General features: G+C 42.3%; 1 protein-coding gene across 2 annotated transcripts; it reads right to left on the reverse strand.

Annotated features, from left to right (window-relative positions):
- Window positions 1–616: 616 nt before the first annotated feature.
- LOC117299390 (WD repeat-containing protein 76-like) lies at window positions 617–22364 on the reverse strand. Of its 2 annotated transcripts, none has more exons than XM_033782929.1 (13): window positions 22162–22364; window positions 20413–20616; window positions 19896–19976; window positions 18565–18626; window positions 18114–18255; window positions 16905–17210; window positions 16357–16515; window positions 15251–15387; window positions 13138–13239; window positions 12194–12346; window positions 10609–10659; window positions 8031–8133; window positions 617–1330 (listed from the first exon to the last, which is right to left on the reverse strand). In XM_033782929.1, exons 1-13 carry the CDS (start codon window positions 22264–22266, stop codon window positions 1181–1183), a joined length of 1755 nt encoding a protein of 584 aa, XP_033638820.1. In that variant the 5' UTR covers window positions 22267–22364; the 3' UTR covers window positions 617–1180. The 2 variants fall into 2 exon arrangements, with proteins under 2 accessions (XP_033638820.1, XP_033638821.1); XM_033782930.1 differs by lacking the exon at window positions 22162–22364 and adding an exon at window positions 22012–22149.
- Window positions 22365–23673: the final 1309 nt, after the last annotated feature.

Consider the following 23673-nt stretch of genomic DNA (forward strand, 5'->3'; position numbering starts at 1 on the left):
ACAACCCAATAAACCCAATGTGCAGGAGAATTCTGACAACCCATCTACGCAGAAGCGTTCATTTGGATCAAAATGGGCTTCAAATTTACAACTCTTTCAATACACGATACATGTACCATACATGTACCTGACATTGGGGGGGGGGCAAGGAGTTCAACCCCCCCCCCCATGTTCCCATAGTTTAACACACTATTTTCCTCTTGAACTGAAGTACCTTCCCCCCACCCCCCCTAATCAAGATCCTTTAATCATTTCCTGAGATTTCAAACACACAATGGCTAAGTTCGCGCAAGGACTATCGTTGACCATAGTTTGAACTCCCTCTAGTCAACGGTCAGCTATTTGGAACCAGCCTTCAAGACGTGATCGCATCGCTTGTTACCAACAGCCAGTTTAACAGCACAGTGCAGAATGGACCAGTTATAACAAAATGTTAGCAGGCGTTAAGTTGCCAGTCGCCCTGAGATGACAAGACAAGAGTCGTTCGTACTTCAAGTACGAACGACTCTTGTCTTGATGACAAGACAAGAGTCGTTCGTACTTCAAGTACTTCAAGTACGAACGACTCTTGTCTTGTCATCTCAGGGCGACCGGCAACTTAAAACCTGTGTGCATGCATGATGTTTGAAAAACACATACTCTGACTGACATAGGAAACCCCCCCCCCCACACTTTTAAAAGTGTTCCGCTGCCGTTGACTTCAACTTATGTGCGCATTACCTACGTAGGTCACTAAACAACCCCTTGATAATCATTGCGCGAACTTCACCAATTAAACACAATAGGGGGGGGGGGGGGGTTACCACCATGCCCCAAATATCGAGCACCAAATGCCACACACAGCTCTGAACCAAACAAGTTCTCTTGCATTTACAACTTTCAAACAAAAAATGAATCTTTGGTATTAATTTCAAGACATCACGTTCTCTTTGGTCTAAAAAAAACATCGCCAAAATATTGGGTATTTTCTTCTTCGGTCCTTTACCGGAAGATATGAAGTTTTCAGCTGGAAATTCTATTCCCTCTTCTCGGTTGTCTAAAAAACACAAAACACCCAACACATTGGGTCTTTTCTTCTTTGGTCCTTTACTTGAAGACGTGAAGCAATTCTCTCTTCTCTTTTGTCTAAAAAACAACAAAACACCCCAAAACATTGGGTCTTTTTTTTTTTTTTTTTTTGTTACATGAAGACATGAAGTTTTCCGCTGGAGTTTCCCCCGACAATGATGTCCCTCGTTGGGTGACAGGCGTTGATGGAGCAGACCGACCCAAGAGATTCCTCGTCCATCAACGTGTGCAGCAACGTTCCTCCCTCTCCATACACTTGGATCTAAAAATAAAACAACGAAGCAAGAATTTCTTTTGAGCAATCGCACAACATCGGTAAACAGTATTGTCCAAAAGGCCCACACTTCGTGTATCACAACTTATATATAAAATAACAAACCTGTGAAAATTTAGGCTCAATCGGTCATCTGAGTCGGGAGAAAATAACGGGAAAACCCACCCTTGGTTTCCGCACGTTTCGCCGTGTCATGACATGTGATTAAAATAAATCCGTTATTCTCGATATCGAGAACTGTTTTAATGTTTTCTCGAAAAGTAAAGCATTTCATGGCATAATATTTCAAGGGAAGTCTTTCACCATTACCTTCTGTTAACCCTGTAAGTTATTTGTAAATCTGTGAACTTTAAATTTTTGTTCTGTTCAGAAAGTGTCCAATGGCTTTAATGCAATTTTGCCTGAAACAACAGCAAGTGCGCTATGCAAAGGTTGACTACATGTATTTTGACTTGAACCCAGGCGGGTCAACCATTGGCTGACTACCGTTGTCGACCATTTAGAACCAGCACCATGCTAGTGTGCATAAAGCGCAAAAGGGAACCAGTGAGTGTTGAATACCGTGGTACCGATGGTTGACTAGGCTTCTAAACGAGTCGTTCGAGTGAATACACCACTGCGCATGTTCGTTGGTAAACCATGGGTCGACTAACGTGTGCACTCAAACTTGCACCAAGGCGTTTCGGGGCACTTATCATGGAAGAGTAGGGGGTTGATCCCAGTGTTTCTGGTTCACATAGCAAGCACCCTTGGTTACAGGTTTCATCAGGCTTGCGAGCTACAGTGAAAGAGTAGGGGTTAACCATGGTGTTTCTGGTTCACATAGCAAGCACCCTTGGTTACAGGTTTCATCAGGCTTGCAAGCTACAGTGAAAGAGTAGGGGTTAACCCCGGTGTTTCTGGTTCACATAGCAAGCACCCTTGTTTAAAAGTTTCCTCAGGCTTGCGAGCTACAGTGAAAGAGTAGGGGTTAACCCTTGTGTTTCTGGTTCACATAGCAAGCACCCTTGTTTACAGGTTTCCTCAGGCTTGTAAGCTACAGTGAAAGAGTAGGGGTTAACCCTTGTGTTTCTGGTTCACATAGCAAGCACCCTTGTCTACAGGTTTCCTCAGGCTTGTAAGCTACAGTGAAAGAGTAGGGGTTAACCGTGGTGTTTCTGGTTCACATAGCAAGCACCCTTGTTTACAGGTTTCCTCTGGCTTGGGAGCTACAGTGAAAGAGTAGGGATTAACCCTGGTGTCTCTGGTTCCAGAGCAAGCACCCTTGTTTACAGGTTTCCTCAGGCTTGCGAGCTACAGTGAAAGAGTAGGGGTTAACCCTTGTGTTTCTGGTTCCAGAGCAAGCACCCTTGTTTACAGGTTTCCTCAGGCTTGCGAGCTACAGTGAAAGAGTAGGGGTTAACCCTTGTGTTTCTGGTTCCAGAGCAAGCACCCTTGTTTACAGGTTTCCTCAGGCTTGCGAGCTACAGTGAAAGAGTAGGGGTTAACCCTGGTGTTTCTGGTTCCAGAGCAAGCACCCTTGTTTACAGGTTTCCTCAGGCTTGCGAGCTACAGTGAAAGAGTAGGGGTTAACCCTTGTGTTTCTGGTTCACATAGCAAGCACCCTTGTTTACAGGTTTCCTCAGGCTTGCGAGCTACAGTGAAAGAGTAGGGGTTAACCCTTGTGTTTCTGGTTCACATAGAAAGCACCCTTGTTTAAAAGTTTCCTCAGGCTTGTAAGCTACAGTGAAAGAGTAGGGGTTAACCCTGGTGTTTCTGGTTCACATAGCAAGCACCCTTGTTTACAGGTTTCCTCAGGCTTGTAAGCTACAGTGAAAGAGTAGGGGTTAACCCTTGTGTTTCTGGTTCACATAGCAAGCACCCTTGTTTACAGGTTTCCTCAGGCTTGCGAGCTACAGTGAAAGAGTAGGGGTTAACCCTGGTGTTTCTGGTTCACATAGCAAGCACCCTTGTTTACAGGTTTCCTCAGGCTTGCGAGCTACAGTGAAAGAGTAGGGGTTAACCCTTGTGTTTCTGGTTCACATAGCAAGCACCCTTGTTTACAGGTTTCCTCAGGCTTGCGAGCTACAGTGAAAGAGTAGGGGTTAACCCTTGTGTTTCTGGTTCACATAGGAAGCACCATTGTTTAAAAGTTTCCTCAGGCTTGTAAGCTACAGTGAAAGAGTAGGGGTTAACCCTGGTGTTTCTGGTTCACATAGCAAGCACCCTTGTTTACAGGTTTCATCAGGCTTGCGAGCTACAGTGAAAGAGTAGGGGTTAACCCTTGTGTTTCTGGTTCACATAGGAAGCACCCTTGTTTAAAAGTTTCCTCAGGCTTGTAAGCTACAGTGAAAGAGTAGGGATTAACCCTGGTGTTTCTGGTTCACATAGCAAGCACCCTTGTTTACAGGTTTCCTCAGGCTTGCGAGCTACAGTGAAAGAGTAGGGGTTAACCATGGTGTTTCTGGTTCAAATAGCAAGCACCCTTGTTTACAGGTTTCCTCAGGCTTGTAAGCTACAGTGAAAGAGTAGGGGTTAACCCTGGTGTTTCTGGTTCACATAGCAAGCACCCTTGTTTACAGGTTTCCTCAGGCTTGCGAGCTACAGTGAAAGAGTAGGGGTTAACCCCAGTGTTTCTGGTTCACATAGCAAGCACCCTTGTTTACAGGTTTCCTCAGGCTTGCAAGCTACAGTGAAAGAGTAGGGGTTAACCCTTGTGTTTCTGGTTCACATAGCAAGCACCATTGTTTACAGGTTTCCTCAGGCTTGCAAGCTACAGTGAAAGAGTAGGGGTTAACCCTTGTGTTTCTGGTTCACATAGCAAGCACCATTGTTTACAGGTTTCCTCAGGATTGCGAGCTACAGTGAAAGAGTAGGGGTTAACCCTGGTGTTTCTGGTTCACATAGCAAGCACCATTGTTTACAGGTTTCCTCAGGATTGCGAGCTACAGTGAAAGAGTAGGGGTTAACCCTGGTGTTTCTGGTTCACATAGCAAGCACCATTGTTTACAGGTTTCCTCAGGATTGCGAGCTACAGTGAAAGAGTAGGGGTTAACCCTTGTGTTTCTGGTTCACATAGCAAGCACCCTTGTTTACAGGTTTCCTCAGGCTTGCGAGCTACAGTGAACGAGTAGGGGTTAACCCTGGTGTTTCTGGTTCACATAGCAAGCACCCTTGTTTAAAAGTTTCCTCAGGCTTGCGAGCTACAGTGAAAGAGTAGGGGTTAACCCTGGTGTTTCTGGTTCACATAGCAAGCACCCTTGTTTAAAAGTTTCCTCAGGCTTGCGAGCTACAGTGAAAGAGTAGGGGTTAACCCTGGTGTTTCTGGTTCACATAGCAAGCACCCTTGTTTACAGGTTTCCTCAGGCTTGCGAGCTACAGTGAAAGAGTAGGGGTTAACCCTGGTGTTTCTGGTTCACATAGCAAGCACCCTTGTTTAAAAGTTTCCTCAGGCTTGCGAGCTACAGTGAAAGAGTAGGGGTTAACCCTGGTGTTTCTGGTTCACATAGCAAGCACCCCTTGTTTAAAAGTTTCCTCAGGCTTGCAAGCTACAGTGAAAGAGTAGGGGGTTAACCCCGGTGTTTCTGGTTCACATAGCAAGCACCCTTGTTTACAGGTTTCCTCAGGCTTGCGAGCTACAGTGAAAGAGTAGGGGTTAACCCTGGTGTTTCTGGTTCACATAGCAAGCACCCTTGTTTAAAAGGTTTCCTCAGGCTTGTAAGCTACAGTGAAAGAGTAGGGGTTAACCCTTGTGTTTCTGGTTCACATAGCAAGCACCCTTGTTTACAGGTTTCCTCAGGCTTGCGAGCTACAGTGAAAGAGTAGGGGTTAACCCTGGTGTTTCTGGTTCACATAGCAAGCACCCTTGTTTACAGTTTCCTCAGGCTTGAGAGCTACAGTGAAAGAGTAGGGGTTAACCCTTGTGTTTCTGGTTCACATAGCAAGCACCCTTGTTTACAGGTTTCCTCAGGCTTGCGAGCTACAGTGAAAGAGTAGGGGTTAACCCTTGTGTTTCTGGTTCACATAGGCAAGCACCCATTGTTTACAGGTTTCCTCAGGCTTGTAAGCTACAGTGAAAGAGTAGGGTTAACCCTTGTGTTTCTGGTTCACATAGCAAGCACCCTTGTTTACAGGTTTCCTCAGGCTTGCGAGCTACAGTGAAAGAGTAGGGGTTAACCCTTGTGTTTCTGGTTCACATAGGAAGCACCCTTGTTTAAAAGGTTTCCTCAGGCTTGTAAGCTACAGTGAAAGAGTAGGGATTAACCCTGGTGTTTCTGGTTCACATAGCAAGCACCCTTGTTTACAGGTTTCCTCAGGCTTGCGAGCTACAGTGAAAGAGTAGGGGTTAACCATGGTGTTTCTGGTTCAAATAGCAAGCACCCTTGTTTACAGGTTTCCTCAGGCTTGTAAGCTACAGTGAAAGAGTAGGGGTTAACCCTGGTGTTTCTGGTTCACATAGCAAGCACCCTTGTTTACAGGTTTCCTCAGGCTTGCGAGCTACAGTGAAAGAGTAGGGGTTAACCCCAGTGTTTCTGGTTCACATAGCAAGCACCCTTGTTTACAGGTTTCCTCAGGCTTGCAAGCTACAGTGAAAGAGTAGGGGTTAACCCTTGTGTTTCTGGTTCACATAGCAAGCACCATTGTTTACAGGTTTCCTCAGGCTTGCAAGCTACAGTGAAAGAGTAGGGGTTAACCCTTGTGTTTCTGGTTCACATAGCAAGCACCATTGTTTACAGGTTTCCTCAGGATTGCGAGCTACAGTGAAAGAGTAGGGGTTAACCCTGGTGTTTCTGGTTCACATAGCAAGCACCATTGTTTACAGGTTTCCTCAGGATTGCGAGCTACAGTGAAAGAGTAGGGGTTAACCCTGGTGTTTCTGGTTCACATAGCAAGCACCATTGTTTACAGGTTTCCTCAGGATTGCGAGCTACAGTGAAAGAGTAGGGGTTAACCCTTGTGTTTCTGGTTCACATAGCAAGCACCCTTGTTTACAGGTTTCCTCAGGCTTGCGAGCTACAGTGAACGAGTAGGGGTTAACCCTGGTGTTTCTGGTTCACATAGCAAGCACCCTTGTTTAAAAGTTTCCTCAGGCTTGCGAGCTACAGTGAAAGAGTAGGGGTTAACCCTGGTGTTTCTGGTTCACATAGCAAGCACCCTTGTTTAAAAGTTTCCTCAGGCTTGCGAGCTACAGTGAAAGAGTAGGGGTTAACCCTGGTGTTTCTGGTTCACATAGCAAGCACCCTTGTTTACAGGTTTCCTCAGGCTTGCGAGCTACAGTGAAAGAGTAGGGGTTAACCCTGGTGTTTCTGGTTCACATAGCAAGCACCCTTGTTTAAAAGTTTCCTCAGGCTTGCGAGCTACAGTGAAAGAGTAGGGGTTAACCCTGGTGTTTCTGGTTCACATAGCAAGCACCCTTGTTTAAAAGTTTCCTCAGGCTTGCAAGCTACAGTGAAAGAGTAGGGGTTAACCCCGGTGTTTCTGGTTCACATAGCAAGCACCCTTGTTTACAGGTTTCCTCAGGCTTGCGAGCTACAGTGAAAGAGTAGGGGTTAACCCTGGTGTTTCTGGTTCACATAGCAAGCACCCTTGTTTAAAAGTTTCCTCAGGCTTGTAAGCTACAGTGAAAGAGTAGGGGTTAACCCTTGTGTTTCTGGTTCACATAGCAAGCACCCTTGTTTACAGGTTTCCTCAGGCTTGCGAGCTACAGTGAAAGAGTAGGGGTTAACCCTGGTGTTTCTGGTTCACATAGCAAGCACCCTTGTTTAAAAGTTTCCTCAGGCTTGTAAGCTACAGTGAAAGAGTAGGGGTTAACCCTTGTGTTTCTGGTTCACATAGCAAGCACCCTTGTTTACAGGTTTCATCAGGCTTGCGAGCTACAGTGAAAGAGTAGGGGTTAACCCTTGTGTTTCTGGTTCACATAGCAAGCACCCTTGTTTACAGGTTTCCTCAGGCTTGTAAGCTACAGTGAAAGAGTAGGGATTAACCCTTGTGTTTCTGGTTCACATAGCAAGCACCCTTGTTTACAGGTTTCCTCAGGCTTGCGAGCTACAGTGAAAGAGTAGGGGTTAACCCTTGTGTTTCTGGTTCACATAGCAAGCACCCTTGTTTACAGGTTTCCTCAGGCTTGCGAGCTACAGTGAAAGAGTAGGGGTTAACCATGGTGTTTCTGGTTCCAGAGCAAGCACCCTTGTTTACAGGTTTCCTCAGGCTTGCGAGCTACAGTGAAAGAGTAGGGGTTAACCCTGGTGTTTCTGGTTCCAGAGCAAGCACCCTTGTTTACAGGTTTCCTCAGGCTTGGGAGCTACAGTGAAAGAGTAGGGGTTAACCCTGGTGTTTCTGGTTCCAGAGCAAGCACCCTTGTTTACAGGTTTCCTCAGGCTTGGGAGCTACAAGTTCACATGAGATATCCTCAGTTTTATTACCTGAAATATGACTCTTGTTAAGGTGCACCAACATTAAGAATAAAACATTAGCATAGGCACTATTATAAACAGCATTTATAAGGCGCGCTTTACTGATAACATTCAAATGCGCCAGTCTGGAAGAAGTTAAAAATGAAGTGTTTTGGTCAGACTCTCTGTATCACCCAACAGTCATGGATGCTAATATTCATTGTACAAAAAGGAACCAGATTATTATTTGTCCTTCCAACTTGGGTTTGGTCACACTGCATTGAATAGGAAAGAATCAAGATGGTCTACCAACTCACCCTTCGTGGTCTCAACATACTTCCGATGATCACTGCATCTTCCCGTCCAGGGTACCACACAGAGCGGAAATTAGACAACCAGCGTCCTGTGTGATTATCATGACTACACAGGGGTAGAACAAATAGAAACATGTCACTAGTTATAAGGGTTGTGCATCTCTGTTTAAAAATAACAACCCAGGTCAAAATTCCAGTTGAACCTAGTTAAACTGGGTTTAACTGGAACTAGTTGAAAACCAGTTGACAAACTAGTTAAACACAGTTAAAACCAGTTGGTTTAATATGGAAAATGGACAGAAACCAACTGGTTTATAATTTCAACCTAGTTGAACACGGTTAAACCTAGTCCAAACCAGTTGGTTCATATGGAAAATGGAAGAGTTTGGTCACTATCCAGTTGAACCAGTTGACCCCAGTTAACTAGGTTCAACTGGAATTTTGACCTGGGAATAACAATTTAATTGAATTTATATTGCACTCTCCAGAACCAGCCTGTTTGAGGGCACATAACACTCATAGTAAAAATGCCAAAGAAAAGTACACCAGTAAAAATAAGCAAAATATAAATCAAACCCTATCTATAGACAAAAAAGGTGCGTGAACTCCACATTACTGTTAACTTAGGTATAGTATAGGTTTTCCCGGTCAAATTCAGAAAATGAGCAGCCAATTTCATTTTCATGCGTTCGAATTGAAGCTGTTTTGCCTACTCCAGTTGTTACTGCGTTTCAAATTCAGAATTCGGCTATTCAATTTCGTTTTGAGCCATGTCAAACTCCTTTAGCACTCTGTTCAATTTAACGTATCGCCATTCTTTTTCGTGACACACGCCTCAAGAAGCGTCTGTGAATTTGAATGCTGCTCTGCTTTGAATTGTTCCATTGAATGATTATTTTGTTAAATCGAATGACGCAACATTACATTTGACTAATCATAAAACGAAATTGAATGACCCTTTTTAGTAGCATTCGATTTCGGGCGAAATAGAAAAGCTTGGTGGTTTAACTGGCTGCTCATTTGCCGAAATTGACCGAGAAAACCGATAATAACCATAGATACAATCAATGATGTACAAAGTTCACATTACAATATAAATCATTAAAAAACCAACAGATACAAAACTCACTGCACATTAAGCTTGGGCGATATCGATTTATTTTATTCACGATATATCGCCGACAATATATCGCAATATTCGATATAATCGCGATTAATGAAATTTGACATCATCAGTCTTCAAACTCCAAGTGAAAGTTGTAGAAGAGACAGTCATAGCTTAAGAGAGGTGTTCTAATGACCTATTCTTCTGGTTTTACTCCAAACCTATGGGGTGCAAGATGTCTCAGCTAGCAAATACATCGCGATATTTAATCGATATTGCGATATATCGCGATTATCACCAAATGCTTTCTAACAGCATTGAGAAATTGGGCCCTGGTGAAATCTAGCCACGACACATACATACATACATACATACATACATATCGGCATTTATATGAGGCGCTTTTTTCCCAAGGTTACAAAGTGCCTAAATGCAACAAGGAAGTCCAAACTCAAGATGTTCCAATGTAAAGTGAAATAAAACAGCCAGCTATCAGGCATGCGAGTTACTACCCACACAAAAAAACAGGACAAGAGAATACCAGGCAAGAAAAAAACAGGAAAAGATAATATTCCTATCCTTTTGTACACAGAATGGGAAGAAAAAAAAACAGGAAAAGATAATATTCCTATCCTTTTGTACACAGAATGGGAAGAAAAAAAAACAGGAAAATCAAAACCAAAAAAGAGGAAATCAGCTGAAAAGAGGAAGTCTCACATGCCTGAGCTATTTCTGTATAAGCGAGTCTTTAATAGTTTCTTGAATTGTTTATGTGAAGTTGCATGACGAAGATGTGATGGTAATGAGTTACATCGATTTGGAGCAGCAGCAGAAAAAGCACAAGAACCAGCTCTAGAGACCGTGCGTGTTCGGCCAAGAGGTTCTCCGAGAAAGAGCTCAGGGAACGCGGTGGGGCATATGGAAGTAGCGTGTCATATATAATATAATAATATCAAAGTCTTATATAGCGCACGTATCTACCAAACAAGGTACTCAAGGCGCTGAGTATATACAAACTTTCGGAAAGATAGATTATTGCAGTGATGAATTTTGAGACCCAATTATTTAGCACCTTATAAGGGTTTACAAGGTGCTACGGCGCATTCAGCAGCCACAGCCAGGAACACTGGGGCGAACCCCTTCTCTTTTCGAAAAGTGCACTGGGTTCTTTTAGATGCGTTACACAACACATGGGACCAACGGCTTTACGTCCCATCCGAAGGACGAAGCAATGTTTATGTGTCTTGCTTAAGGACACAAGTGTCACGGCTGGGGATTCGAACCCACACTCTGCTGATCAGAAACACCAGAGTTTGAATGCGGTGCTCTTAACCGCTCGGCCACGACACTTCCAGATATGTATGATGGTGACTGGTGAGGAAGGGATTTGAAGACATGTAGACAAAGTTTGAAGTCAATTCTGTTTGCGATGGGCAGCCAGTGCAATAAAAAAACCCTAACGATAAAAAAACTTACCTTATAGATGTTTGGACTTCCATCTTACCACTCTCAGCCACGGTCAGAAATCTTTGGAAACGGGAAAAGAAAAGAAAAGTTTGGTCCTGAGCTATCCTGTGCAAAATTTTTAAAACCATGCACGGTACAAAGGTTTGCAACATAAACAAAATGGCATACAACGCAAATCTTAAAATGGCCATGCGCCCAACAGCTCAAAGTTTGGTGATTAATTCCTAAAATTTGACTGGAGTTTTTGTGGAGAATTTTCCGAATCGTTATCTCCAGCAATTACTTTGTTAAAAAACCGCAGATTGAGTTCTCTTAGACCCACGGGGGTCGGGTCGAAACTTATTTTCCAGACATTTTTTTCCTTCACACCGTATGACATATAAATATAAGAATCAGAACACATAACACCCATCATTCGCTCTCTTCATTGGCTTCCAATTCACCAACGCATCCACTTCAAAATTCTTGTGTATCATCTCAACAGTCACTGCTTTCTGCTACTAGAGCTTCTTCCATTTTTTATGGCCACAGATCTTTTTCTTACGCTGCACCGTTTCTTTGGAATAGTCTTCCTGTGCATATTCGCCAAGCTAATACTTTACAATGATTTAAGTCCTTGTTGAAAACTCATTTGTTTAAAGCTTCTTTTTTGTAATTTGCCTATTTGTATCTTGTATCTTTCTCTAATTGTTTATTTTATTGTTTCTTTAATGCGCTTAGAGGCTTTTGCATTAGGCGCTTTACAAATGTCTTATTATTATTATTATTATTATAAAGCTGTTCATAATTTGGCTCCTGTATATCTCCAAGACCTCATAGCTCTTCGTTCTTCTTTACTTTCATCAGCTACCCCGACGCCTTCGCTCTTCCTCAGTCGCTCATTTCCAGCTTTCCCCGGGACCCTGCACCATGACACGCTATGGTGATCGGGCCTTTTCAGTCATAGCTCCAACACTTTGGAACAAGCTACCCACCCACATTCAAGCAGCTCCTTCGTTGGACACTTTTAAATCTCAACTTAAACCCATCTGTTTGGTCAATCTGGTTTATAACGCTTAGAAACATCCGTATTTAGTGCTCTATAAACGTTGTAATTATTATTATTATTTTTTATAGATGTTGGGTAGTATAGATAGTATGGCAGGTATTTGAAGAAGTTGTGCCTTTAATGATACAAGCATGGCCTTGGTGCCCTTGAATTGCTCTGGAGCAGAAACTCCTCATACGGTGCCCTTTAGCAAGGAGAAAATGCCTTGGTGCCCCTGCCATTTCAAAAACGAGGCATCCAGGCCTGTATCTTTGTATGAGTAAAAGCAAAGTATACTTTCAGTGAGGCTCAGCGACTCATAATGAATATCACAACACATACCTCTAGCTACCCGGCAACCTCGGTAGTCTATTTAAGACCCTGCTCTAGAATTGCAAGGGTCATGGGTTTTGAATGCCACCCGAGTAACATGCCTGTGATATTTTAACATGCCTGTGATATTTTTTCACAGGACTCGGGAAAGTACTGAGTATACAGTGCTAACACACATGTATGGGTAAAAATTAATTTTCTTTATCCCCAATGCAAATTTAATATCTCTTATACCTGATTTTGTCGTCCAACGACGTTGCGATGATCTTACGTCCCGTTACAGGGGAGAAATAAGCAGACGACGTAGAGCGATGGAACGAAATGGAAGAGATGTTCTTGCACAGGCCTTTCTGCTTGAGGTTCCGAAGATCCCATAATGCAACAGTCCTGGGGAGAGGGGGGGGGGATAAACAACATATTTGACAATCTTTTCTTTTATTGAGTTGGAATGAGAATGAAAACACATGGTTTGGTCTTGAAATCAAGCTGGAAATTGTTGTTGTTTATTCATCGCCCGTCGCTCTGTGTAAAGTTCCCACTGCAGTTGCAGAGACGGTACACACATCCGTGATCCCAATACACACTACATCAATCCGGGTGCGCAAGTGCTGGGCACCGCGCGTCATGCTGCGTTGTACCTGTGCCCAGTTTTGTGCACAAAAGCCACAAGAAAATGATAACCCTTTTTTTCTTTTTATGGGAATTGAATGTCTTCCTCAACAATCTATTTTCCCCCACATGGCTGCATGATCTAACAGCGTACTACATTCTTGATAATTGTTTCAAATTAACCAGAAAGTAAATTCTGAAATTCTGACAATGTATATCTTGCTGATGTACTGCATTAAGCTAGCGACTATATATGCAGTTTCTGCGTCTATCACCCCTAACCTCACCTAAGCCATGCACCGTTTTTCAAATAATTTGGTTTTTATTTAGTTGCAAACACTTGTGGTCAGTGATCTACATTTGTATACCATGATGTCATGTCAAGGAAATTGTTTCCATAGAGAATGAAAAGGAACATGATTTTCTCTTGTCTTTGTGCATACACTGACGACACCGCAGCAATAGCGTGCACCGAACACTTGCCCGCCCGAGTTGGGGTGTATGTGTATGAGTCGGTCGAAATTAAGATCTACGGACTATGCGTCTATGAATGAGAAGTAAATACTTACCCATCGGAAGCAGCAGTGATAAAGTGATTCGAGTTGGCTGGATTAACGTGCACCGTCTTGATCGACCGGGTTTGAAGAAAGTAACCCTCTTGAGAGGTGAGGCTACAGGAGCAAAAAAAAACCCACAACATTTCATCTTATTTATTCAGTAATAACCAGTTTTTATAAAGCTATTTTCACACTCGAAGGATGTCTCAAAGCGCTTCCTACATTATTTCTCTTGGCCACTGGGCCTTAAATCATTCCTTAAACCATCTCAGCTCCCTGGGGAGTACACAGCCTGTGCAACAAATACATGCGCTACTCGACTAAAACAACCACAAGAACCATCTCTGCCCTCACAGGTACACATTTACCCCTGGGTGGAGAGAAGCAATTATAGTTAAGTGTCTTGCTCAAGGACACAAGTGTCATGACCGGGATTCGAACCCACACTCCCAGAGCTCGGCCATAACACCCTACAAATTGTTCAAATTGTCCACAAAAGAGTACTTTTGAAGTCAAGACAGTAATTGTTAAGCGCGGTGTAGTTACAGCGCGGTGTAGCTACGATCCCAGTATGTGTGTGTGAGTCAGCCACGCGCTACCTATGACTGTTGCATGTGTATAATCGCACTGTGACTGTTGCATGAACGGCAGACAAATAGGCAGCGCCTAACGACTTGTCATCAAGTCTAACAAAAGAGCTGTCAGATTGTTGTTTGTGTGTGCAACAAATGTACTCCCCCTCCCAGTTATAATAAATATTTAAATTTATACAGCGAGCTTTCCGGTTAAAACGAACAAAGGCCCAATTTCACAGAGCGGTTTGAAGCACAAAAAGTAGCTATGTGCAAGAATAAAATACAATTTGACAATTCCATTTGTGACTGGTATCCTGCAAATTTTTTGTTCAGCAGGAAATTGCCAAGCAATATTATCTCCTTAAAGACCCTGGACACTATTGGTAATTGTCAAAGACCAGTCTTCTCACTTGGTGTATCTCAACATATGCATAAAATAACAAACCTGTAAAAATTTGATATGTCGGCCATCGAAGTTGCGAGATAATAATGAAAAAAAAAACACCCTTTTTCACACATAGTTGTGTGCTTTCAGATGCTTGATTTTGAGACCTCAAATTCTAAATCTGAGGTGTCACAATCAAATTCGTGGAAAATGACTTCTCTCAAAAACTATGTCACTTCAGAGGGAGCCGTTTCTTACAATGTTTTATGTTATGAACATCCCTTACAAATATTCTGCCTTTTCATTGGTTTAGAGCCTGTCACATCATATGTCTTAGTTTTACTAGACGGCGGTCGTGTGATAGTGCGCCGTTTGCCGTGTGATAGTCTGACGACTATCACAAGGCGTGCAGTACCCTGACGTCTTTTTACACACCTCAAACCCAATCAGTTGTGCATCTGTGTATCTGAAACGCGCGTACGAACGTTACGTGTACGAAGATGATAAATAGTCTGTTGGCGTGTTATAAAACAAATATTGACTGCTTTAACTCGTGCTATGGTTAAAACTACGACTCCCTCGGTGATCCCCGGACTGTTCCATTTTCCCTCGGCTGCGCATCAGGAAAATAGAACGCTCCAGGGATCACCTCGGGTGTCACCTCGGGTGTCCCTCGGTGATCCCCGGACAGTTCCATTTTCCCTCGGCTGCGCCTCAGGAAAATAGAACGCTCCAGGGATCACCTCGGGTGTCACCTCGGGTGTCACCTCGGGTGTCACCTCGGTGATCCCCGGACCGTTCCACTTTCCCTCGGCCTGCGCCTCAGGAAAATAGAACGCTCCAGGGATCACCTCGGGTGTCATAGTTTCAACCATAGCAGTCGAAGCAGTCAATATTTGTATACTATCAACCTCTCCCCATTACTCGTTACCAAGTCAGGTTTTAAGCTAATAATTATTTTGAGTATTTACCAATAGTGTCCACTGCCTTCGTAAAGTCGATAAGCATAGAAACTTGCTAAGGACAGAATACCAGCCAAAATCGATAAAGTTTAACTTGGTGTGACTTGTGCCCAACCCATTTTTTGCTTAGCACAGAAATTTGCTAAGCAGTATCCTATCTTAAAAGAGTTTTATGAAATTTATTCCAGGTGTTTTCTACCTACCAACGAAGCCTGGAGTCATTTATTTGAACGTGTCCCTGCCGGCAGTAGTTCTGACTCACTAGCAGCTTGCATCCATCGGGACTTAGAAAGTCAAAATGGCTGCAGTAAATGTCCTCGTTAACGTCCGTGGTATACACCTTAAGCCACAGAAGGAGAGACAAAAGGAGAGATTTAATAGATGGATTTCACGTAGCGTCATCGACCGCCAAATTTGATGATAAACAATGGAACAAGGCACCATCACAAAACGCCCAGACGTGGCTTTTTGTTCATTTCTTTAACCAAATCTTGTCAGTAAAAATGTCAACAACAAAACCATGGCACAAGAAATTTAGTTTTGTGATAGCAATTTAGGATACTTCAGGTGTCTTAACATACATGTACTTCATTGGTAAATTTCATATCTGTACATGGCTTTTACTTCGACCTTTGTATGTGAATGGAGGTAGGTCAACCCTTGCGGCTGCTATGGGCATTTTGGTACATCAACCTCTTCCCTCGCAGGTACCCATTTATACCCCTGGGTGAAGAAAAGCAATCATAGTATAATAAAGTTAATAATAATAATAGTGGCTTCTTATATAGCGCTCAGGCCCGTCACGCAGTGACGCTCATGGTGCTTCAACAATATTACCCTTGGTCACTGGGCCTTAAATCATTCTTAAACCATCTCAGCTCCATGGGGGGAGTATACAGCCTGTGCCGCCAATATGTAGCGCAATCAAAGTTAATCAATCACAAGAACCAACTCTGCCCTCACAGGTACCCATTTACCCCTGGGTGGAGAGAAGCAATTATAGTGAAGTGTCTTGCTCAGGGACACAAGTGTCACGACCGGGATTCGAACCCACACTCCACTGAACAGAATCACCAGAGCTTGAATTCAGTGCTCTTATCCGCTTGGCCACGACACCCCGTTTATATTATCTTGCCCAAGGACACAAGTGTCATGACTGGGATTTGAACCCACACTTCGAAGACTACTTAAAAATTGATGCTCTAAACTGCTCGACCATGACACCCAATCAAGGGGGGGGGGGGGGAGCCCTGGGGTTTTGAACCCCCCTGATTTCCGATTAAAATCACATCTTATGAAGATTAAATACCTCATCGAATTTGCCTTTCTGAAAGTCGCCACATCGGATGGTGCCGTCGTAGCTGCAAGAGTAGAGTTTGGACGGATTGCTGGGGGCAAACTGGAGACATGAGACGGGCCGAGAGTGTGGTTCAAAGAGGTACACACCATCATTACCATCGTGGGAATCCTGTTAAAATGCAGTTTTTAAGACCAATTAATGGGAAAGTATACCTTTGAAAATATTCGCTCTTAAATGAAGTCTGTTAAAACAACAACACAATAGCTGATGTTGTTACAGCTAAATCTAAGGATATGTTTACATGTTGGAAAATGTGAAATTTTTGTTCTCTCAATATTTTCTCTCGACTTGCCCAGCGGATTAGAGAGTGGGATTCCATTAACGTTGGGAATGTGATTGAATCCTTCAATCGTTTCAGAGTGAATTTGACTATTGCCCCTTCAGCAAACATCATGCCGCAATACATCTTGGTAATTAGAATTTAGTTGCAACTAGTGTCAAAGTAGCATATGAGGCACAACTAGTCGAGTAGTAAATTTCACTAGTCACCTACTTACCACATCCCACACTCCGATCCGTCCCCACTTGTCACCAGCGCAGGCGATGACCTTGGTCTCGGACGGATGGACTGCAACCGAGAAAATTCTGTCTTTGGTCACTTTGGCCAGGTGCTCCGGAGCCAGTTTCAGACCCTGTAGCGTCTTGGTCAGGGCCAGCAGGTCCTTCGAAACGACTCGATCCGAAGGCGACGTCGATTTTGAGAGTTGTGAAACGGTTTCGATGAGGGGGAAGGAAAGCTCCCCGTTGTCTTCTGTGCCGCTGTTTGTCGGTTTCATCTCCAGAGGTCCTGAGGGTTTTCTTGCCTATGAAGGACAAAATATTGTACATGGAAATTTTCAATTAGTTTTGTGTGTGTGAGATATCGTCTAACATCAGAAGGGCCAGACGGCCACTTTAAAGACACTGGACACTATTGGTAATTGTCAAAGACAAGTCTTCTCACTCTGTGAAAATTTGAGCTCAATTGGTCATCGAAGTTGCGAGATAACAATGAAAGGAAAAACACACAGAGTTGTGTGATTTCAGATGCTTGATTTCGAGACCTCAAGTTCTAAACTTGAGGTCTCGAAATCATATTCGTGGAAAATTACTTCTTTCTCGAAAACTACGTCACTTCAGAGGGAGCCGTTTCTCACAATGTTTTATACTATCTACCTCTCCCCATTACTCGTTACCAAGTAAGGTTTTATGCTAATAATTATTTTGAGTAATTACCAATAGTGTCCACTGCCTTTAAGTTGCTACGTTACTTTGATGGAAGATCATCTAAACAAACAAAAAATCAGACAGACAGACCGACTGCGGAAATGACTAGTACATACATGTCTGTAAGAATCACTTCCTTCAACCCAGTCCAGAGTCGGTTGTTCCGGCAGGTAACAATAAAACAATCAGACAGACAGACCGACTTACATGTCTGTAAGAATCACTTCCTTCAACCCAATCCAGAGTCGGTTGTTCCGGCAGGTAACAATAAAACAATCAGACAGACAAACAGACAGACAGACCGACTTACATGTCTGTAAGAATCACTTCCTTCAACCCAATCCAGAGTCGCTTGTTCCGACAGGTAACAATAAAACAATCAGACAGACAAACAGACAGACTGACTTACATGTCTGTAAGAATCACTTCCTTCAACCCAGTCCAGACTCGGTTGTTCCGGAAGGTGACAATAAAACAATCAGACAGACAGACCGACTTACATGTCTGTAGGAATCACTTCCTTCAACCCAGTTCAGACTCGGTTGTTCCGGAATGTCCGGTAGTGATGCCCCTGATGGGTCGAGTCTTCGGATTCGCAAAGATGGAGCACGTCTTTGTATGACTACGGGTGGTTTCTTCTCACTAAAATAAGAAAATCACAAAAAATATTAAAGACGGACTTTAATAGGGAGGGTTTGTCCTTATTTGATATTTTGTGGAGTCAAGTTTTTGACTGCATAAAATGGCCAATGGTTAGTTTGCAAAGTAAAAGGAAAACCATGCCATTTCGTGGCATGTTTGTGCTGATCATTAATAGCCTACTTTTAAAACATCTTTCTAACCATATCGATTTCATAACAAATTGTTTCAAAGGCTTTTCATGGACCAACTCGACTGATCCAAGGTAACATGTCCCTTTAAAATATCTCGTTCCCACACAATCAAAATCACCTTTTCAATCCTCTGACGACGGCTGTCTTTTTCTGAGCTGGCGTAGACAGTGTGCTTTTAGTCTGCAGATAACAATAATACCAAAGAACACAAAATTTCAAACAAAAACGACCTTGACAAAAACGTCTCAAGAATGGTATTTCAAGGTTTGGTAGTTTGGGTGAACTTGAAAAAAAAAATAGAATCATATAATTTTAGACACATTTGTGAGGGGGTGCAGAGTTAGCCCTCTTTTTTTTTCAGTGACTGACCAGCAACAATAGTTCATTAAAGACACTGGACACTATTGGTAATTGTCAAAGACCAGTCTTCTTACCTGGTGTATCTCAACATATGCATAAAATAACACACCTGTGAAAATTGAGCTCAATCGGTCGTCGAAGTTGCGAGATAATAATTAAACAAAAAACACCCTTGCCACACAAAGTTTTGTGCTTTTAGATGCTTGATTTCGAGACCTCAAAATCTAAATCTGATGTCTTGAAATCACATTCATAGAAAGTTACCTCTTTTTTTGAAAACTACGTTACTTCAGAGGGAGCTGTTTCTCAATAGGTTTTATACTATCAACAGCTCCCCTACTATCAAAAGCGTTCATGATTCATCTAACTCAAGTATCAGGGTTGATTATGTATTTTACAATATGTAGTTAGATAGTACATTGAGCAGTAAAAGACTAGCATTAAAATGCCAAATTATATTATGTCAGGGAAAGTATTAGTACCATGAACATCAAATACCCTGCAAGTGCCATTACATTAATAAGGAGGTTGCAGGTACGTATCCCTTAAGCCTGGGCGACTAGTGAAATTTACTACTCGACTAGACAGCCTCAAATAGTTGCAACTTCGAAGGTGCATTATAGTAAAATTCGTGCTGAAAGGATGTGTGTCACCGATGTCTGTTGTGTTTTGTTAAGTACATTATGCTGTTGTGAATAGTCGTGAGCGTCACAATGGGAGACTTTCCAACGTTAGGTGGCAGCAGACTTACCGGGTAAATTTCCATTGTTTACGTAGTTCTAAACATGCGCTAATTCTGAGAACAACAGCTTTACCCGGTAAATCTGCAGCCACCTTTCGTCCCAGAAAGTCTCCTATTGGTTCAGCAAGCAGGTAGTCGGTACTATTTTTGTTGTAGTTGTGCTGTACGATTAATCGAGTACTTGAATAATGGTAGTCGCGACTCAATTAAGCAATCAATAGTCGCGACTTCTACACTAGCCGCCCAGGCTCAATGTCCAGCTCTAGTGAATCTGTCTTTGTTCAACCAAATTAATATTTACCCGGTCAGCTTCCCTCATGGTCCCATTACTTTTGTCAGATCCTTACCTTTAGAATGCCCAAGGATTCAAAGAAGCGTTTGTTCTCCTGGATATTCTGAAGTCTCCTCTTCTCATAATCAACAGATTCCTGTCAAAATATTATAACAACAAATTAAGTAAACAGAGAAAATAGAACCAGCTGTTGCAAACTGCTTGTAATATCAAAAAGACCCATAAATGCACAAACAAAGTTAATGGCCGTACGTTTCGACCCTAGTCCTTCCCAAAGGTTGATTAATGTTTAGTACAAACAGCCAGAATTATTCCTGGGAAACCCAAGAAATCAGGTAGAGACTGAAACCAAATACCCAAAGTGCTCACAACGGGATTCATCGAAGTTGCGAGGGAGCCGTTTCTCACAATGTTTTATACTATCAACCTTTCCCCATTACTCGTTACCAAGTAAGGTTTTATGCTACTAATTATTTTGAGTAATTACCAATAGTGTCCACTGCCTTTGGTAAGCGCTTTGAAACAACCGTAGATAAAGCGTTGTATAAAAGCTAGTTATAAAAATAACTTACGTCAGAATCGGAATCTTCATCATCGCTTCCTTGGTTGCCAAGCAACTGGTCCTCCTCCTCAAAAGATTCTTCTTTCTTTTTCATGATGTCCACTCGTTTTTCCTTTTTGACAGAACGAACCCTACCCGACTTCTTTGTTTCATTCTCTACTTTAACGTTGATACCTGTCCTGTTTTGGTCCAACGGAGCAAATGAGCTTCTAGTCTGAAAACAAGTTCGCCAAACTTATTATTTATTATTCTTTAATTACAAAAACAGAGGAAACTGTCTTAGTGCAGACAAGATTCTTCATTCTTTCGTTCCTGAGTAAAGGGCACCTTTAGAAGAAATGACAAATTATTCTTGAGCATTTTAAAGGGCACCAAAAACGACCAGGGGCATGGAGGCAAATTCCCACAAATGTATGTCATAAGAATAATACTAATAATTTTGGAGGCTAGTCATCCTTACTCGTATCTGAGAAGCTGAATTGCAAAGAATGATGACATTGACACGATCGCGCCGAAGGCATTTGAAAACCACTTTCTATATTTGGTAGCCAGTCACTACGACCAATAACCACAGCTGAAAGTTTTTGTCTTTCCACAGGCATTTGACAGGGAGGAAAAACCAACGACCCGGAGAAAAAGTCTTGTAACAGGAGAGAACAAGGAAAAATTTCCGTATGGCGCCACCACTTTTTCATTCGATATGCAATATTATAGTATCTAATTTCCCTCAATGAGATTATCCCCTTGGATAACTTTCCGCATGGCGCCACCATCTTTTCACTCATTTTTACAAAAAGGGATATCTCATTGAGGTACTTCTAGGGGACTCATATTTAGGGCCTCCTTAACGTTATACGTTTTTCAAATCAGCGTTGATGGGTGAAAGGTTTTACGACCGTTGCGTTACTAGCCGTTAGCCAGCCAGAACTGAAGTTTCCTGTGTACTGTACACCTAAAGCATTCCCCACCCACTACTCAATATACATTCATAATGCTTGTATTTCCTTTTTGTTGAGTGAAATCAAAAAACATCGTCAAAAAATACAATTTTCTGCTTAGATAGGGGGCCTACTATGTTATTTCATATCGAATAAAAAAGTGGTGGTGCCATGCGAAAACTTGTCCTATCCCTCTTTGTAAAAATGCTCAGTTCTTTGAGTACGTTCTTTCCGCCATCGTCTCCACTCGGAGATGATAGCGGAACGACCTCAAAGTTCTAGGTGTAGTAGAAGAGAACGAGCACGTACAACAGTACTTCTTGAAACTATAGAAGTAGGCCTAGCACAACAGCATGTTGCCCTAAGTTTTAGTTTTTCGAAAAGATGCTGAATTTGAGAACCACTTTTATGACCGAAATCACTCATATCATACTACTACCTTATATTTTCTAGAGATTACAGCAATGGCCACAACAAAAAGTGCAGCAAATTTTGACAGCAGCAGAAAGAAAGAACAGCACAGCACAGCATGGTCAAGTTTAAGCAGAAAAACAAAATCAGTTGCGGTGAAACACTACTCTCTAACAGGGCTGCAGGAAAGACTCACTTACACCCACACAAAGCAAACTACATCACTACGAAAGCAGCTTGACTTTATACAAACAATTTACCATATCTCCACATCTCTGGTCAAAACCCTCAACCTTGCCGTGCACATGGTTGACACCCGTCAACTTCAACTTTGGAATAACAACTCGAGAATTCCAGTTCCAATCCTCCTCAGTTTTCTCCGTCAAAATACCACCGCGATTTTCCCTTACCATTCGTTTCTTCGTCACAATGGCACTTGCCACTTCCGTCGGGGCCCTCTTCGTTTTCGGCATGGTTTTGGGAGAGGATTTGTAGAATTCGGCAATTCCGAGCATGCTTTCGTCTCACTGTTACTGTTTTGTAACCCCAAAAAGTGAAATGTTATGTAATTCGCCCCCTGTTCGATATTACGCGCGAAAATGTATGCTGAAGGTTTTCGACTGGTACCGTAAGCTCTCACTGTTGGTCGGCATAAATCAGAACGCAGTGTACCAGACTTTGTTTATTAGCAGACGCCCTCAGGCGCAGTGGGAATTCAATTAGTGGTGTTTAAAGACCACCGCCACGGCGGCGCCTTTGTAATTGTTGGAGGTTGTTTGCTAGTTTTCACCAGTCAAATGCAAATACTTTGAATGCGCTTGGCACTATTGATAAACTGATTACTCTAGATGCTCTAGATAATTATTAGCATGTGGCCATGTGACTTACTTGAAGGAGCTGTTGATAGTGTAACTATAAAACATTAAAAAAGGTTCCCTCTAAAGTAATTAGAGAGGTAGGCCTTTAGTTTCTCACTCAATTAATAATAAAATACTTGCTCAGCTGAAGCCTAATTATACATCTGAAAGCACACAAAGTAAATAATGCAACTAGGGTGTTTTTCTTGCAAATTCGATTGAGCCCAAATTTTCCAGGTTTAGTAATTGTGAACAATGTACCCTTTTGTAAATTAAAAATGGTTAAAAGTTTGTCTTTAAACCTAAAAAGTAGAGAGACCAAACGTAATCCAGACTTGCGATTTTATAAGACCATAGGGCCCTACTTCAAACTATTTTGGGTTAACCCCTAGCTCTTCCACTTTTGAGGAAACGAGATGAGACTTTCTGTATTATTCTAAGGCAAAGATTTATGAGATTCAATACTAGCAGTTTGTAACAAACAGTTATTATAAATGTTTTCTTTTATAATAAACCTTCCGAGAAGAAAATGACTAAAAACCTTTTCAGATATTCCCCTTTTAAGAATTAATTACTTTTTCCCTTCTTCCCACCTTTGATATTGTACTTTGTGTTTCCATCTTCTTAGTGTAAGACCAGCCCAGAAGTTCCCTCCACCCAAAATCTCTCTTTTCATTGTTTGCCTCTTGTTTTTTATCCTGTGGGCTTTCTGACCCTCTCCCTCTCTCTGTTTATGTTACACTTAGTACCTGTTTAATGTTGTGTTTTCATTTAGCCTTCGAGCATGGAGGTAGGGTTGCTTTGAGAAAGACTCTAGGGTCGAAACATCAGGGGGCCTAATTTCTTACAGATGCTAAAGGCAGTGGACACTATTGGTAATTAGTCAAAATAATTTTTAGCATTAAACCTTACTTGGTAACGAGTAATTAGCCTTTTTGGAGGTATGGTGGACAATATAGGAGCGCACTGTTTGGTTTGGGTGTACACTGGAAAATTTAATAGTGTTGTAGCATTGTGTCCGCAATATCTCAAAAAGGCTTTGTTGATAGTGTAAAACATTGTGAG

Source organism: Asterias rubens, chromosome 14, assembly GCF_902459465.1.
Source record: "Asterias rubens chromosome 14, eAstRub1.3, whole genome shotgun sequence".
NCBI lineage: Eukaryota > Metazoa > Echinodermata > Asteroidea > Forcipulatida > Asteriidae > Asterias > Asterias rubens.